This window comes from Aulostomus chinensis, chromosome 7 (assembly GCF_037954235.1).
Source record: "Aulostomus chinensis isolate RoL2024-O1b breed Wild chromosome 7, RoL_Achi_v1.0, whole genome shotgun sequence".
Lineage (NCBI taxonomy): Eukaryota > Metazoa > Chordata > Actinopteri > Syngnathiformes > Aulostomidae > Aulostomus > Aulostomus chinensis.
In genome coordinates, this window is record NC_141326.1 from 5,999,389 (window position 1) to 6,016,037 (window position 16,649).

Sequence of the window (16,649 nt, forward strand, 5' to 3'; positions counted from 1 at the left end):
GCATCTACTGAATTAAACATCTGGTGGTGCAGACGAGGAGACACGCAGAAAATGCCCTCAGTAACACAATATACTGAGAGACTGCAATGACAGAAACAAATAATTTTATTTTAAAAATATTTCACTGCTGATACATACAATACACTCATCATACTCATATATATTTGCATAAAGTATACTCTTAACATAATATTTAAAGATTTGATACATTATTGTCAGCTGGGGATGGGTATATCAACAAAGGGGACATTTTATTGTAGTGTGTAGGTAAAAACATTGAGAACAAAAAAACACTAGAACAGACATAGAGCAGGCCTTGCCAGCTACTGCCTGATTGGAGGGAGATGAGAGGGGTGGAGCCTAAGCTTTGCAGGTATTTCTTGTGAAGAGGTTGCAGTCGAACTGAGAGTGCGAAGCGTGGGTTTATACAGTTTTGTAGATCAGGAGGTGTTGACACTCCAACATACACCGTCTCACTTTAAAAGGGCTTTCACATGTTGGGGCTGATTTCAAGTTGTAACAAAGTGTTCTGCTCTAATGTAATGAGGAATGTGGTTAACTGAACTTGTTCCAACAATCGCCAGAGAGCATTCCAACCATCTGAACAAAAAAAAAATACTTCTGCAGCACGACACTTAGAAAAAAACCCTTGTTTTACAAAGCTTTTTTTTTTAACTGGAATTCAAAGACAAGTGCATTCTTCATGTTTAGGATGTGAGACTTTAACTGTAAATCAAAATAGAACAAATCACTGATTTGTGTTAAAGCCCAGCAAAACTTTGTTGAATCTCACAGTGTCACATTTGGAACCACGAGCCAATGATCAACATGAGGTTCACAAATAACTAGATGTCAGTTGGCTGCAACCACCAGGGGTCTCAACTAACTGTGGCGTACACATCATCATACCCTTATTTATCCACTCGCCCTCCCAAATTTGCCAGGGAATAAACATCTTTTCATTGCAAACAAAATCCACTAAGACATTTTATAAAATCAATAATTTAAAATGGCTGCCGCAGAAAGAAAATTTTTCAAATATATTTTTTAAAGGAAAAGCCTCACCCATCTTGTCAAAAAATTTGGGAAGCAACGAGGCAAATGAAATATATTTAACAATTTGTATAAATCAACAAAGTATGGCTTCAACAGGGAGTTAGCAAAGAACAACCAAAAACTGTGGGAATCCAGCGAGGACCTTGCTGAACTATTCCGATTCAGAGAAACACTTTTTTGGCTAACAGTACATTGCGGACCCCCCTATGTGTACATACAAGAGCAGAGGGAATGTCCTATGACCACTAGAATATGGCAGTGTCTTCATTTATCTTAAAGATGGTCACAATATTCCTAATATAGACAGAGGTCCTTAAATGACCTTTAGCCTTCGGCATAATGGTGGCCCAAAGATCAGAGCTATATTGTGTACAAAGAGAGAAACTAACATGTTTATGAGGGAAGCTCTTCAATGCTGCCCTGCAACGGACTGGTGACCCGTCCCAGGGGTGTACCCCACCTCTTGCCCAATGTCAGCTATGATAGGCTCCAGACCCCCTCCCCGTGACCTTTAACGGATAAGCGGTATCAAAAATGGATGGAAGTTCTTACATGATGTTTTGGTCTTTTCTCTCATTTTGTCTCAGCTTTCTAATCTGGCTGTTAGCGGGGGGAGCTAAACACGGTCACATACATCCATTTCCATCAATTAAAATTCTATTAATTCATATTGTAGGATGGTTTATCCATGCTGTAAAAAAAGTTCCAACCTCTTGTGGCAACCATTTTGGATTATTGAATCTTACATGACTTTATGGGTTTGCTCAATATTTGAGTCAACTGTTCGAGATCGATAGATAGATCGATAAAAATCAATTGGGAAATGTTGAGTAAGTGGGAACAGGGCGGTTAAATAATGGTGTGAGGACTAGCATAACTACATACACATGTCCAGTTCTTCTTTGTTATGAGGGCTGCAGGGCTAAAAACACGCGATTGCAGCTTCGAAATGTCTAAATCATTTCAGGTTATAATTCAAATGCACTCGTATTTTTCTTGTGTTGCACCAAATTAGGGGAAGAAGTTGCAAATCTGTCTTTTAAACGTGGCCAACACACTAAGTGTTTTTTCCCCATGTAATACCATCTGAGATGTGTCCATACAATGTTTGTGGGTTCATGTTTTTAATTCTGCCAGATAACAACTTCCAGAAAATAAATATGATACAAGATGAATGATTATGATAAATGTTTTTGCAATGCATTTCCAGTGTAATATGGGAGTGAGTAATTCATCTCCCAAAATACTGTATGTCTGACATTTTTCAAGTTCATTTCAAATCATCAATCTGTCCATTATATATTCTTTACTTGGGTCCATAACCACTTGTCTTCCTGGGTTCACACAAAATGTGTATTCTTAACATATTTGGGATAGTTCATATATTTCATGAGCTCCTTCTTTTTGGAATTCTCTTCAAACACAAATGCATGTTGGAGTAAGTTGAAATTAATATTGAAAAAAAAAAAAAGCAGCTTTCATTTAGAATGTATTTAAAGTGTGGCCAAGAACTGTATTATCCATAAAGATGTTCTCCAGAGGCAGGCAGTCAGACTCCTGCTGAAGCGTCCACCTCTAACCAAACACCAACAGAAGGCCTGTGCGCACTGGCAAGATCAAGGGGTCATGCTGAGTATATTCATGATCACGTAAGGAAGAACATACACCCAAATAAAGAATTCCACTCAGACCCTTGTGACTTTGCACTCTGACCCTATTTAATGTCATGTGACCTGATTAGAGAATATTGATTAGCTCTATCCCTCTTACCCTCATCTTTAGAACATTTATGTTTCTACCTCACCACTGCCTACACCCTAGCCCTCTCTGCAGAAAAGTTAGTTTGCGCAGACAGTGTCATGTTGCTGCAGTACATCTGCATTATCAAGTGCTAAATGGACCAAATTCAAGAGTATCAAAATCCCACACAATGTAAAATATGTCATTTTTGCAATAGAATTCAACTCAGAGGTATTTTCTGTCACCTTTGTTCCTTTTCTGAGGGGTTAATTTTGAGGCCAAGAATTCATGGAGGATGTGGTGAAGGTCAGTTTTATCAATATGGACATTAAAAAGGCGATTAAATACTTTTTCAGGGTTGATGTTGACTCCAGAGTGAGCTCTCCCACTGAGGAAACTCTCATGTCGTCGCACAGAACCCAAAACAGTCTTGTTGTATCACAAGTGCTTCATTTAAGTGCTGAATAAGAGCAGAAGGGAGTTTTGACCAAGACTGCTGATTCTAATTAGGCTGTCAGAAGGCATTCACCTATAGAAAGCAGAGTGTAAATGGCAGTGAAGAATATGTTATCCACCAGGAATGCTCCTGGCTTTGCAGCTCAAATACTTTCTTTTCAGAGAGGAAAGTGTCTAACAGAAAAAAAACAAACAAAAACTGGAGACACTGATTTCATTGTTAACAGCCATGAAGACACACCTGCATGCTGAGCTGCTGCTCCTGCCATATGAAATTAACTTTATTTTCTTTGATATCGTCAGATTCACTGTTTTAAAAGTATTGGGATGTTCGTGCCAGCTGTTTGCTGTCAACACTGCAGCAAAGAACCCACGTAAGAGAACAGTGTAGTTGGGAATGTCACAAGTTCACTCAATTTGTAGACAGATGTAAGCCGGCACACTGAGCAGGGTCGGGTCCAAGTCAAGTCATGTTGAGCCTAATTGGGTTTCTGTGCGCTGTTTTGGCTTTTATCAACAGGAGGAATAAAGCTGGTATTGCTTAAAAATCCCTCCCTTGCATCTTTTTCTTCTGCTACGTGATAAATCATTGTGTTTTCTCAGATAAATCACAAGTACCAGAGGCAGCATTTAGTTTTGCTTTCACCTTTTATGTATGCTTTTAGCAGAGCTCCAGTTGTGTAACTGAAAACATGTGACTCAAGGCCTGATGTGAATCCTCATTGCTGATTGGCACCTCATCCTATCGTCATGGACTCAAGAGTTGCTCTTTTAGGTTACTGCTACACTTCACTGTTTATCTCTTGGAAATGTGTCTTATTTGTTTTCGTAAAAATGTTTTTACTCCCAAGTAAGAGAGGTTTTTCTTAGAGGAGTGACAAACCTGCATCTAATCAGCTTCCAGGCTATTTGGGGAGTCGGTAAATTTAATAACGCACATTGAACTTGAGGAAAAAAATCTTCTGAGCAGCAATGGCAGCACTTCAAGACCTTTATGAGGGAAGTGTTTTGATAGCTGGTCCAATAATTTCACCCACCTTTTCAAAACCAAAACAAGAAGAAGAATCCTTTTCCGTAGAGAAAATAATTCATAGAAACAGCTAGGTGGCTCTCCTCTAATTCATTGTTTTGGGACCCCAAAATATTTGACGAGCGAACATCGAAAAGTTGTGAATTTACTTCCCATGTTAGAAACCACATGGCTTAGCTGACATTACATTCTACACTCAAAGACAGGGACCACCCTGCTCCCGTCACAGTCACAAACCACTGAATACTTGTGAATCTGGTGTATGTTCTAAGTTGGCTGCTGTGGCAAGACAGGTCCAGAGCCATTGTTAAACAGTTCAGGTATCAGCAGACACATTAGTAATCCTGTAACTTGTGGTTCCATTTACTTGACTATTTGTGTATTGAGCACTGGTCTTTCACTGTGACAATGCTAGGGAACGTCTCTTCAACAGGCAACTGATGTTGCAAAAATGACCATCGTAACACATCATTAACACTTCCTGGGGTTTTTTGATTTAAAGCTGTGCCAATTAAACTTACACCTTCTTACATTTGTAGTCATTTTAGAAACAAAATTCAACATGATGCTTAACTCAGTTTGATGATTTGTTAAGATGGACATTTTTGGCGGTGCAGTTGTCTCCAGGGTGCATCCGTAACTCAACCAGACTGAACACCATCAGTGGCTCTGGTGCTCAAGTAGTCCCTCTCTCTGCTTTTCCCTTCCAGGTTCCTCACAAAGGCCAGGGTAGGTCGCTGAAGTCGACGGGGCCACCTAGGCCAGCATCTGCTTCCAGCAGGGACATGATAACTGCCATGGCTGCCTCATCGTTGCTGGGGCTGCTGGATCCAGGATCATCCATGATATCTATACTCAGGTGGGAGTTGTCACCTTGAGAGGAAGACGAGTAGAAAAATGAGCATAAATGAAAGGGGGAAGGAAGCCAAACAAGTCATGACTGTTTATGACTCACTCATGATGGACTGGTTGGAGTAAGGGTAGCCTATAGAATCAGGTCCAGGAATGATCCCTGAGCTCGCCAGCTCAGGTGTCCCTCCATTGTGAATCTAGGGATGTGACACACAATTGCAGACATATCAATTTCCTGTAAGGACAGATCTGTTTCACCTAAGCTGAAATGTTTTCGTTCTGTCATTTCATCCACAGAGAAGGCACATAGAGGCTCACTGGTGGTGGCGTCAGGTGTAGAGCAACAACAACCCCACTCAACATTCCTGATCTTAATGGCACCTCATTTCTAAATTGATATATACTGAAACATGGAAAGCTCTGGAACACAACTGTGAGGCAGGTCTGAACGGCATCCAAACAATTTCCTTTAGCTAGATATGTTATGTTTTCAGATGTTTAATGATGGACAGGGATGGATAGACAGACAGACAGACAGACACACACACACACACAGAGTTGTGCTCAATAGCCGGGCTGACCATTATAAGGTTTAATTTGATTTAATATTAAAAACAGGCGTGATCATAAAAACATTAAAGGTACCATAGAGAGGTTGAAGGGGGTATTAATTCTTGTTCTGTGGTGTGATATGTAACCCCACGAAAAATGGTTGGGTCTGTGATGGCTCAGAAGCTTCCTAAAAGGCTCTCTGAAACCGCTATGTTACCATGTTGGGTTTAGAATGCCTCGTTTGTCCCTATTGGGGTCGTTTCTGACCTCATCTGTGCATGAGCTGACGCCGATCGGTTGCCGTGGTTTATCTGGCAACCTAATTTAACCACTACTCGGTGATTGGCTGCCCTCACTGTCACTGAAAAGAAAGCACTCCCACTTTCTTGGCTAGCTGTTGCCTGTGCTAAGTGTGACTGCTACTGTCAATTGACAACATTCCATATCATACAACAACATTTGTAAGATAAGATACCAAGTAGCCACGGCCCATTCGCAGATCCAGCCGTATATGCTGTGGCGGGGTGGCCGTCGGGACAACCGGGAGTTTTCCCGGTGGCCTGGCCCCTTGGTAGCCTGCCTGGCTGGTGAGATTCCTACCCCCTCAAGCCAGGCCAGGCCAGCTAGTGACAGACAGCGCAGATAAAGCAAAGGTCTCAGTTCTATCGAGGCCATTCCTTCAATCAGTCTGCTCAGTCAGTGCTGCTGCTGCAGGCTCCAGTTTGTGTCGTGTGAGTGAGCGACACGAGAGAGCTGCACTCACTCGGCTCGCTCACATAATCGCCCCCCCCCCCCCCCAAATATGTCAAAGGGGCGTGTGTGAGAGGAGTGGGTTCAGTGTCTGTGTGTGTGTGTGTGTGTGTGTGTGTGTGTGTGTGTGGGGGGGGGGGGGGGGGGGGGCACTGACTGAACTGTGACGTAACACTTCAGCCAAAATCGCATTGGTCCATTTTCCCGCAGCGATTCAAAAAAGGGGAGATACTTCAAACAGAGGTGATGACACTGCCTCACACTTGGTGTGTGTTCCCCACAACTGGGGGACGTTGAAGAAACACCACAAACACAAAAACGATGATTTTCATTGTAGGTGACCTTTAAAAAATTCTGCTTTCAATTATTGTTTTTGCTGTTACTGCAATTAGTTTCTACAGAATTGCACTGAATGAATGTCATTTAAAAAGGCTAAAATCAACATTCATATGATTACAATGAAGTTATCACCATTACTGTTTGAGAGTGTGTGTGTGACTGGGTGAATAAGATGACATTAAAGCGCTTTGAGTGCCGCTAAGGTAGAAAGACACAATAAATAGAGTTCATTTAACATTTACCATTTATATCTGTGTCACATTATACTGCAGTTCCTCTCACGCTTAATAAAGATTCAGTTGATTGTTTCGCTTCCCCGCTACAACTTGTCGACTTGATCACAGTTAGCGACTAGCTGGTGAAAACTATGGAACTTTTTGGTGGTAAAGAGCCAGACATTTGTGTGTGTTACCTTTTTCCCCCCTGGAGAACAGGTATCAGGTGGAGGGGTGCTGGTTATGTTCAGAGGGCTGGAGCCACAGCTGGAGGGGGAGGAGCCTCGAATCCTGGAATCAAGACAGACAGATGGCTTCAATGCTGTTGATACAAATGTGACATTCACATCCTACATATTTCATTTCCTACTCTGAACTGCAATATCCTGAATCATCATTTTCCAATTTTAGAAGAACTAGAAGAAAAACTTTAAGACATGAACTAGATACAACTTATTTCTAATATGTCCTGGATAATCAGCAGTTACTCAATATATTAAATGGAGATAACTGGTATAATTTGGGCACTATTGTAGCTATCTGAGAGGCTGCAGTGTCAATAGCATCCTGACAAGAGATCATTCAATATAAAAAATGTGGTGGTGCAGTCTTTTCGTAAAACCAGAACATGATTATTTATTATTCAGCTAGGAAAAGAGAAAGAGCTGGAACAGACTCTTTCAAAGTGTTTGTACAGCCTACATTTGGTACTGGATACATTAAGCAGAAACTATTTATATTAATGTAAACGTATCACAGGGGTCCACAGAATAATACAGAACAATAGATAACTTGCCTGGTTTTAGGATTCAGAACTGTACATTTATTTGAGCTCACCTTTGGATCTCCATCACTTCCTCTGCAATCATGCGTCCGATTTTTCCAGCTCCTGCTCTTGTACCACCAGGGATACCAGGAACCGTCTGCAGAGCCCTTCTTCCTCCACCTACTGATCAAGAGCCATCAGGAAGAGAAAATTTGTTACTCCAATCATCCATCCATTTCTATTGCTTATCCTGTTAAGGGTCGCGGGGAGGGGGGGTCTGGAGCCCTTCCCAGCTGCCTTTGGGCGAGAGGCAGGGTTCACCCTGGATGGGTCGCCAGTCCATCGCAGGGCCAACACATACAGACAGACAACCATTCACACTCACAGCCACACCTACGGTCATTTTAGAGCAGGGATTCAGGGATGTGCGAGCTGTCACTAGGGGTTGCATGGAATAAAAAAATGTGATGGCAGTTTGGAGTGTTTTTTTAGAGGGATTTTCCTACACAATAAAGGCATGTAAATGTACATTTCCTTGGTAAAATTTTACAGTAAAAGCTGACTATTGAATATTTTATTATTACACTGAATATTATATGGCTGAATATTATTTAATAAATAAATGCAGGCTATTGAAAATGCGTCTCATCTAAAGATGAAGTGTAGAAAAAATTAATTGTATGCGGCATTGTTGCGGGAATTGGGGGTGCGTCAACCCAGTTGGGCTAAAGAAGGGGGTGCATGACCAAAAAAGTTTGGGAACTGCTGATTTTGAGTATCAGATTAACCTGTTCCCCTCTTGCATGTCTTTAGTCTTTAGACTGTGGGAGGAAGCCAGAGTATCTTTAGAGAACCCATGCAGACACAGGGAGGACATGCAGACTCCACACAGAAGACCCCGTGCTCAAGCCGGGGCTCAAACCCACAACATTCCTGCTGTGAGGCGACACTGCTAACCACTGCACCACCGTGCCGCCCAAAAATGTGCTCCTTTTTGGTAAATGTTGTGTCCAGCCCAAACTCAAAGCCAATTTCAGCCTGATATTACTGGCAAGAGATTATTTGCTGGATTACTTGAGTTAAATGCTAATTTGCAACAAACAGTTCATAATGAAACTGCAATGACTACATTATGATGCTGATGTGCACAAAGTTGATTTATCAGGTCAGGACACAAACATAGCATGCAATTACTCCACATGATAAATCTACATCAGTTTGTTCTGAACACAACCCAAAAGTGGAAATTGTAATTCAAGTGTTAAAAGTTTTGAGTTGTGGTTTACCTTCCGAAGGAAGAACACTGTCCATACTCTGTGGAGAAGCAGCAGACTGGGTATACTCTGATCCCTCCATCATGGGACACCTGTAGAAATTAATACTCATGTAGAAATGTTCGGATGTTTCACAACAGTTGTTTCTGACATCCTGCATTAGTCCCTTGGTACTTACGACACAACAGTGTTGGTGGAGACAATGTATTCCACCTCCTTGGTCCAGGGGTTCATGAAGCTGAACCACCTGCTCCTCAGTGTGATGAAAGAACCGTCTTTGATCTTGAACTTGTAACAGTTTGTGTTGATCTTCTCTCTCATCTGCAGCACTGCAAGGAGAAGAGACACATGACATTCGAAGCCAAGACTTCATGCAGTTGCTTGTCCATTATGCTCTTAGTTATTATTTTTTAACCTTGTCTGTGGCACTCTGCCAGGTGGCCAATATCGTCCTGGTGGAAATACTCATAGAAGGAGGTTCCTAGCAGCTCTTGGGGCAGGTAGGCTAGGATGGCTGTCGCTCTGGGGGGACGAACACACAATGCCTGTTTATTAATTTAGTATTCCAGCATTACATTTCAATAATAATTCTCTGAAACTTAGTCTCTCTCTCTCTCTACACACATGTATATACAAATACACACACACACACATATACATACACACACACACAGATATTATATATATATATATATATATATATATATATATGTACATACACACATATATCTTATTTATTTATTTATATATATTTATAAGTTAGAAATTTTTGTGCAACATTAATAAGATTACAAATTCCTTGTATGTGTAAAATTGTACTTGGCAATGAACCCTTTTCTGATTCTGACCTTTTTATCCACAGCTGTCTCAATTTTCTTAGTTCCACTTTGGCAAGGGTAACATAGCTGAAAAATTTTTATAAAATGTTTAATGTATGTCAATATGGATAATTATTTATAGGTGCTCGAAACCTATACCAGGGCAAATTTTATCACTGTACTTACCAGTCTGACTTTAAAACCTAGTGTACAGCTAGTCAGCTGACAACTGGTCAGAGAGCCAGAATAAAGATAATTTGTTACACACAAATTTGTTGATGGGTGCACAGCATGCATTCCTGGATATTATGTGTTCATCTGTTTTCTGTGGTGGTTCAGTGACATTAGTCCTTGAGGAGTACTGAAGCAGCAGAACACATACATATGTTAACATGGTTGAGGTAGGGATGATTTAAATGCAGGTGGAAGCACAAAACTAATATTTTCAGTTCTAGTTCTGAATTTTTCCTACCATAGTAGTGAGCCTTTAAATAAACATTATTTAATAAATTACAACATTAATTCAAAATAATTTTAGAATAAAGTGAGTGAGAACAAAGCAATAATGGCATCCAGGAATAAATAACTTCAGGCATTACTTGATCAAAGCATGCTAACTCAGGAGGAGCCACACAAGGCCAAATTTCACTCTCAGGCAGTAAAAGCACTGCTGCTATACATAGTTATTATCTTGCAAATTTTTTTGATTTTTTTATTGCAAACTTTCTTGCCAAAATGTAATCTCAAAGAGGATATCATACATTACCTTTGAGGTGTATAGTACATTTATATACAAAAAACTAAATTGAAAACAGGAAAATGATCAACTGCGATACATTTTTATCAAATTTATTTTCAGAACCAAGAACAGTGCAGGGGTGGGGTGCAAAATGTAAACAGCTGTTTTTTTACACTGCTCTATTGATTTGAAGTATTAAACTCATTATTTTGAATGGTCTAATAATGCATCATCAACAGATACAATGGCCTCCTTTATCAATCAAGCATAGAAACTGGCATACATCTGAGTGAAGGAATCTGTGCACAACTCATTGATAAATGTGGAGGCCTTTCACAGCAAGAAGCAGCACATTCCAGCCGAGAAGAGAAACTTTTCTGACTTGAGGATTGAAACCTTCATGTCTCAACGGAACCAAGTAGTTTTACGTGAAATGATTGAAGAGTGACATAAAAAGAGGTCAGACCATGTGTGTAAGATTGAAATCCCTGCTTTAATTGATTAAAGCTGATCGTCAATAACAGACGATTGTGAGGTAATCGGAGGGCCACATTAAAAAAAAACTCTGATCAGCACAATACTGTGCAGCACCCCACAGACATGTCACAAACTTTCCAGCATTCCCACCCCCTGCTAATCCAGAGAGCTGTCTGCCTTGAAGCAGCCTGATGCAGGATCGCACTGTCATTGTCTATGCATATCAGCACACTGTTGAACCAGCAACTCTCACTCTGTTGCAGAGTTAATCATGTGCAAAAATATACTATAGAAATGTAAAGCAGTGCAGTCACTCAGTGAGCAGAGGACTCCTTATTCTTGTTGCTGCTTGCCATAAGCTATTTTATACATGAATTTATTTAATTGATTTATTGATTTAATTTATATCTAAATAAATATGTAGCTGTGAGTCCTTAGATGACAGTCAGAACAGGCTCCTAACAATCTTCAGACTCCATCAGGTGTACTCTGGTGCACCAACAGGTCAAACTAATTTGAAAATGTGCATACATGATTTGATGACTTCAAATGACATTTGATCATAGCCTCCATTCATGTCGGTGGGCGGCCCTCTCCAACTGTCTGTGCACACACTGAATGCTTTACTTGATTTAATCAGGCGCACTCATAATAAAGCTGTTTGTCACACATTTGTTTTCTGTTGTAAGACATTTGAATGAACAATGTTGTGAAATAGCAATTAAATATGATTTGGCTAATTAAAGAGGAAATATTAATGGGATATAATACTTTTTGAAAATGTCATACATTTTTAGGGATGTTTCTATATACAGTGATAAAAGACCTGGTTGTTCAAGAATTCAAGAATGTGACAACATGCAGCTGGAGCAGCAGAAAACAATCTTATGCCTCTAAATTAACAGGGACTATTAATGAACTAAATTGCTGCCTTGTAGTTTTAAAGAAAATTCTTTCAAAATGTTGCTTGTTTGTTGCTCTTTGTCCAAGAGAACGTACCTTTCTTTTGGTCTTTGATTGACTACATAGCAGACATTAATATCTGTTACAATTAAGCCTGAACTGAGAAAGAGGTTCAATATATGGACAACAATACTTTAAACTGTGTCATCATACATGTAATACAGCCAGATCCACTCCAAAGCTTTTCCAACAATTTGGCCATTAGAAAAACCCTACACACTACATATATCCATTTGACAACATGGGTAAAAATCAATTTATTATTGTTATAACTTTTATCATTAAAACCAAACTACACACATTTGCTGAGCACAGGTCACAGCAGAAGAGAATTTTTCCGATCCAGTATAAAACACCGCTTAATACTTTTGTCTCACCTCTGGTCAACGAAGACAAATTTGCCGTCGATGGCATGCCGGGAGACATACTCGGTAGGCTTTACCCTGATGTCTGCCAGGCTGGGCTGTGGGACAATGTGTGGGTGAAGCCGGCCAATGGCCACTAGGCAGCTCAGGTTGCAGCCCTCATTATCGGGCTCATTGTCCTCATCAAGACCCATTTTGGTGGGTGGCCAGCTCTTCAGGTAGCCTGTGCTGTGGATGGTGCAGAAACTCTTACGGTCTGCTGTAATGGGAGGACAGACGGAAGAGGGAGGGATTAAATAAAAGAGTGCTGAAATTAGAAATAAACAGGTAAAAAGTAGTGGGAAGCAATTCAATGTGGGAAATATTTTTAAAGGTCAGTGAAGTGAATATTATAAGGGTTCAACCTACCTCAGATGGTTTTGCAACTGATCATATATGATGTTGTTGAAAACTGGATTAAAACCCTAATTCACATTTTTTTTTAGTTAAGGTTAATTTAATAGACAACATGGTCTTAAAAAAAAAGAAGAGCATTTCCAGCCAAACCCAATGGAGGGAAGATATAAAACTAAATGTTAAAGTTAGTGTTAATGTTAAAGGTTCATTTGAATTAATCTAGGACATCTGCAATTCTTTTAAAGGTGCTTTATGCAGGTTGGAAAAGCAGCTAGCTGAGTACACTCTATATACATAAAAAATACCTGTCAAACAATTATGACAAACCTGTTGACTTTCCCTTTAAAACTTTAATGTACATCTAATTACACTTTCAAATTAGGTTTATTTGCTGAACCAAGTTCATAACTTCGCTGAAATCCCCATTGTGACACATTGTGTCCAACATCTGTAAGGAAAAAAAAATGTTTGTCTCTATGAAATATTCAGCCAAACACTAAAAGATTTCAACATGAATGGTGACGCAGCAAACTTGAGTTGCCTGAATGGCCTGCAAATGTTTTTCTGAGTATAAATACTTGCAGTTTACACTCCAGTTCCTCATATCAGCAACTAAGCCTGGCGACATTTAGCCAGCCATATGCTTCATCTGCTCTCAGGCTACTGCAGCACAGATGATGCAGTGAGCTAAGAAAGACCTCTGGTTGGAAAAGGTGGGGACATAAATGAAAGTTTGTGTTTCAGAGACACAAATCAATCTCTTTTGCGAAAGCTACAGATCAATGTAAAGATGCAGAACAGGAATTTGAAATTGAAAAGATTCCTGCTTTTTTATTTTTGAAAAAAATGTCATTACATTACATTTTCTTCCATGTGCTTTTGATGGGACAATAAACCTACATGACTGCGCCTCATGAAATAATACAAAAATTATACAAGAGTGAGTTTAAAACAAACAGATTAACAAAATGATAATACGAATATATTGTCTTACAAGACTTAACTTCGCCCTAATGTGTTTCTAATGTGTCTCGTGCATGTGAAAAATGTTTAGATCTTTTCTTTGAATGAAAGGTTTTAAAGCTTTTTCTGATTTCATCAGTGACCACAGTTTCATCCCTCTGATCACATGACAGACATAATAATATAGCCACAAGATTCTTCTCTTTCACAATGCAAACCTGTAACTCTACTGAAGTTTCAAAATAGAGATTCCATCTTTAATTGAAAGATAATGCATCGCAAAGTGATAATGAAAACTAGAGGCTGACTTCCTCCAGACTCCTAATACTTCAACTTGCAGTATCTTTTTTTTGGTGTTTGGAGTGTGGAAGCATGACATGAATTTTTTTTGTTTTTAAAATGTTGTTACTAAAAATTTCAAAAGAGAGATGACTTCACTTTTACATCATCTCATCCTGCTTCGTTATGTTACCTCCTTATGTCCTTCTTCCATGTCTCAATCCCATACTCTCATCATCATCTCTCAATTTACTCTGCACATGGACAATCATGAGATTGAGATTTTATCATAAGTAAATATGTGGTGTTTCTTGGTAAGATGTTTAATGAATGAGGCTGTAGTCAGAAAAGAAAAATAGTGTAGAAACCCAATAATCTGACATAAAAGTCAAGCCTTTTTGATGCCAGTCAGTCGTCCAAAATGAAGGCCTAATGTATGGGAGTGCATGATTTCAATCTGTAAGAGCAGTGGGACTCCAAATGTTGCAAAGTGGTTAAATAAATACATGCACTTTAGGAGGCCAACTAGGTTGTATAACTGAAATGCTCTCATGCAAACTGAGGTGTGATTCCTGGTTTTAATAGAGATGTGGCCTGAAAATAGAAACAACAAACACCAGGAAAACCTGTTTTTTGTTTTCATAAGAAAGCACCTGAAAGTGTGAAAGAAATATCAGCCTAAAAACATAAGGAGCTGAGGAGAAAAAAAGCCCTTAACTGGGACTTAGAGATGATGGAAATGAGAAAGAGATGCTTTGAGAAATAGCTTGATGTAAAGAATGATGTTGTGTGTAAAATCTGTATTTAAGGGCAGAGCTTTTCAAGCATGTTTTGGGACAACCATACTCTACCTTTTTTCTTTGAGCAGGTAGAGGGGAAGTCTTTGTCCTCTACTTTGACAGAGGGCTTGTTACACTTCATCCTACAGAAAAATGATCGTCTGGCTCCAGAACAGAGCCTAGATGGACCAGGGGTGATGTCTGTCTTAACCGGAAGACCAGCTGCAAATACACACAGTTCCATTAGGTCATAAACAAAAGTATCATTTCAACCAAGTTGACCATTGCAGATACACTTAAGTAAAACACATCAAAAAATGATGTTCCATTTTATGTTATAGCTTTTTTTCATTGCATTCAGTGTGATTCTTTCAAGGGGTGGAACAAATAATCAATATATATTGATGGTACATGGAACTAAAAGCAAACTACAGTGATTCACTCTTGCCAGAGACAAGGACTTACTGTAAGTTGAAAATTAACCTGCTGGCTAACACTGGGCACAATGACAGAAACACGGTCCTTTAAATAAATGAAATGAAATGATTCACTGATGCATAAAATCTGATGCCTGTGCAATGCAGGTTCTAACCTAACAGAGTAATCTTGTTTAAGGCTGCAAATTAATTCCTCGATTATGGATTTGCATTTCTTTGCGCTGTGGACATCCAAGAAGTATAGGCAAATGTATTTGCTCTTTTCAAGGTTAGTGGATTGTTTGCTGCTTATAACTAGACTGTACTTGACACTACTGTGCTAATAACATGTTAGATTTATATTTTCTTACACACCATATGACATTTCATGATATCACTTCCTATCGGTATCAAATAATGGCTCAGCAATATTTTTGGTATTGAAAATCCTAATCACATTTAATTAAAAAAAAATACATCCATCCATCCCTCGATTTACTTCCGCTTATTCCTGTTAAGGGTCGCGGGGGGCTGGAGCCTATCCCAGCAGCTATGGGCGAGAGGCGGGGTTCACCCTGGACGGGTCGCCAGTCCATCGCAGGGCCAACACATAGAGACAAACAACCATTCACACTCACAGCCACGCCTACGGTCAATTTAGAGAATCCAATTAACCTAGTCCCTTCTTGATGTCTTTGGACAGTGGGAAGAGGCTGGAGTACCCAGAGAGAACCCACACAGGCACAGGGAGAACATGCAAACTCACACAGAAAGATCCCGCGCCCGAGCTAGGACTCGAGCCCGGAACCTTCTTGCTGTGAGGCAACAGTGTTAGCCACTGCACCACTGTGCCACAAAAAAAAAAAAAATGTAAAATTGCATCGTGATGGACCTTATCATTTACACCCCAGTAATATCAGATATGTTGACATCCCACACCAAATGATGTAAGCTCCATAGACTTGGCATCAACATATACAATGGGGCAAAATTATTTGGCAGTCACCGATTCTGTAAGTTGTCGCACTTAAAAAGATGAGGTCTGTGATGTTCATCACCGGTGCACTTCAACTGTGAGAGACAGAATGTTAAAAAAAAAATAAATCCAGGAAATCACATTGTATGATTTTTCAAAGAATTTATTCATATAATGGTGCAGAAAATAAGTATTTGATCAATACTAAAGGTTCACCTCATTACTTTGCAATGTAACCCTGGTTGGCAAGAGGTCAAACATTTCCTGTAGGTCTTCACCAAAGTTGCACACACTGTAGCTGGTATTTTGGCACATTCTTCCATGCACATCTTCTCAAGAGCTGTGATGTTTTGGGGCTGTCGCTGGGCAACACAGACTTTCAACTCCCTCCACAGATTCTCTATTTAATGATGTCCGGACACTGGCTGGGCCACTCCAGAACCTTGAA

The 16,649-nt window shown here is 39.8% G+C and overlaps 1 protein-coding gene across 11 annotated transcripts in view; it reads right to left on the minus strand.

Moving 5' to 3' along the window:
• Positions 1-87: 87 nt before the first annotated feature.
• bmal1a (basic helix-loop-helix ARNT like 1a) overlaps positions 88-16,649 on the minus strand; it is a 44,282-nt gene continuing 27,720 nt past the window's right edge. For all 11 annotated transcript variants that reach the window (XM_086208266.1, XM_086208270.1, XM_086208260.1 and 8 more), the window contains 9 exons: positions 14,882-15,031; positions 12,405-12,651; positions 9,446-9,552; positions 9,209-9,359; positions 9,043-9,122; positions 7,828-7,939; positions 7,188-7,281; positions 5,238-5,331; positions 88-5,155 (listed from right to left, as the gene is read on the minus strand). In XM_086208266.1, coding sequence (XP_086064392.1) covers positions 4,998-5,155; positions 5,238-5,331; positions 7,188-7,281; positions 7,828-7,939; positions 9,043-9,122; positions 9,209-9,359; positions 9,446-9,552; positions 12,405-12,651; positions 14,882-15,031 — 1,193 coding nt within the window. In that variant the 3' untranslated portion in view covers positions 88-4,997. The remainder of the gene's footprint in view (positions 5,156-5,237; positions 5,332-7,187; positions 7,282-7,827; positions 7,940-9,042; positions 9,123-9,208; positions 9,360-9,445; positions 9,553-12,404; positions 12,652-14,881; positions 15,032-16,649) is intronic.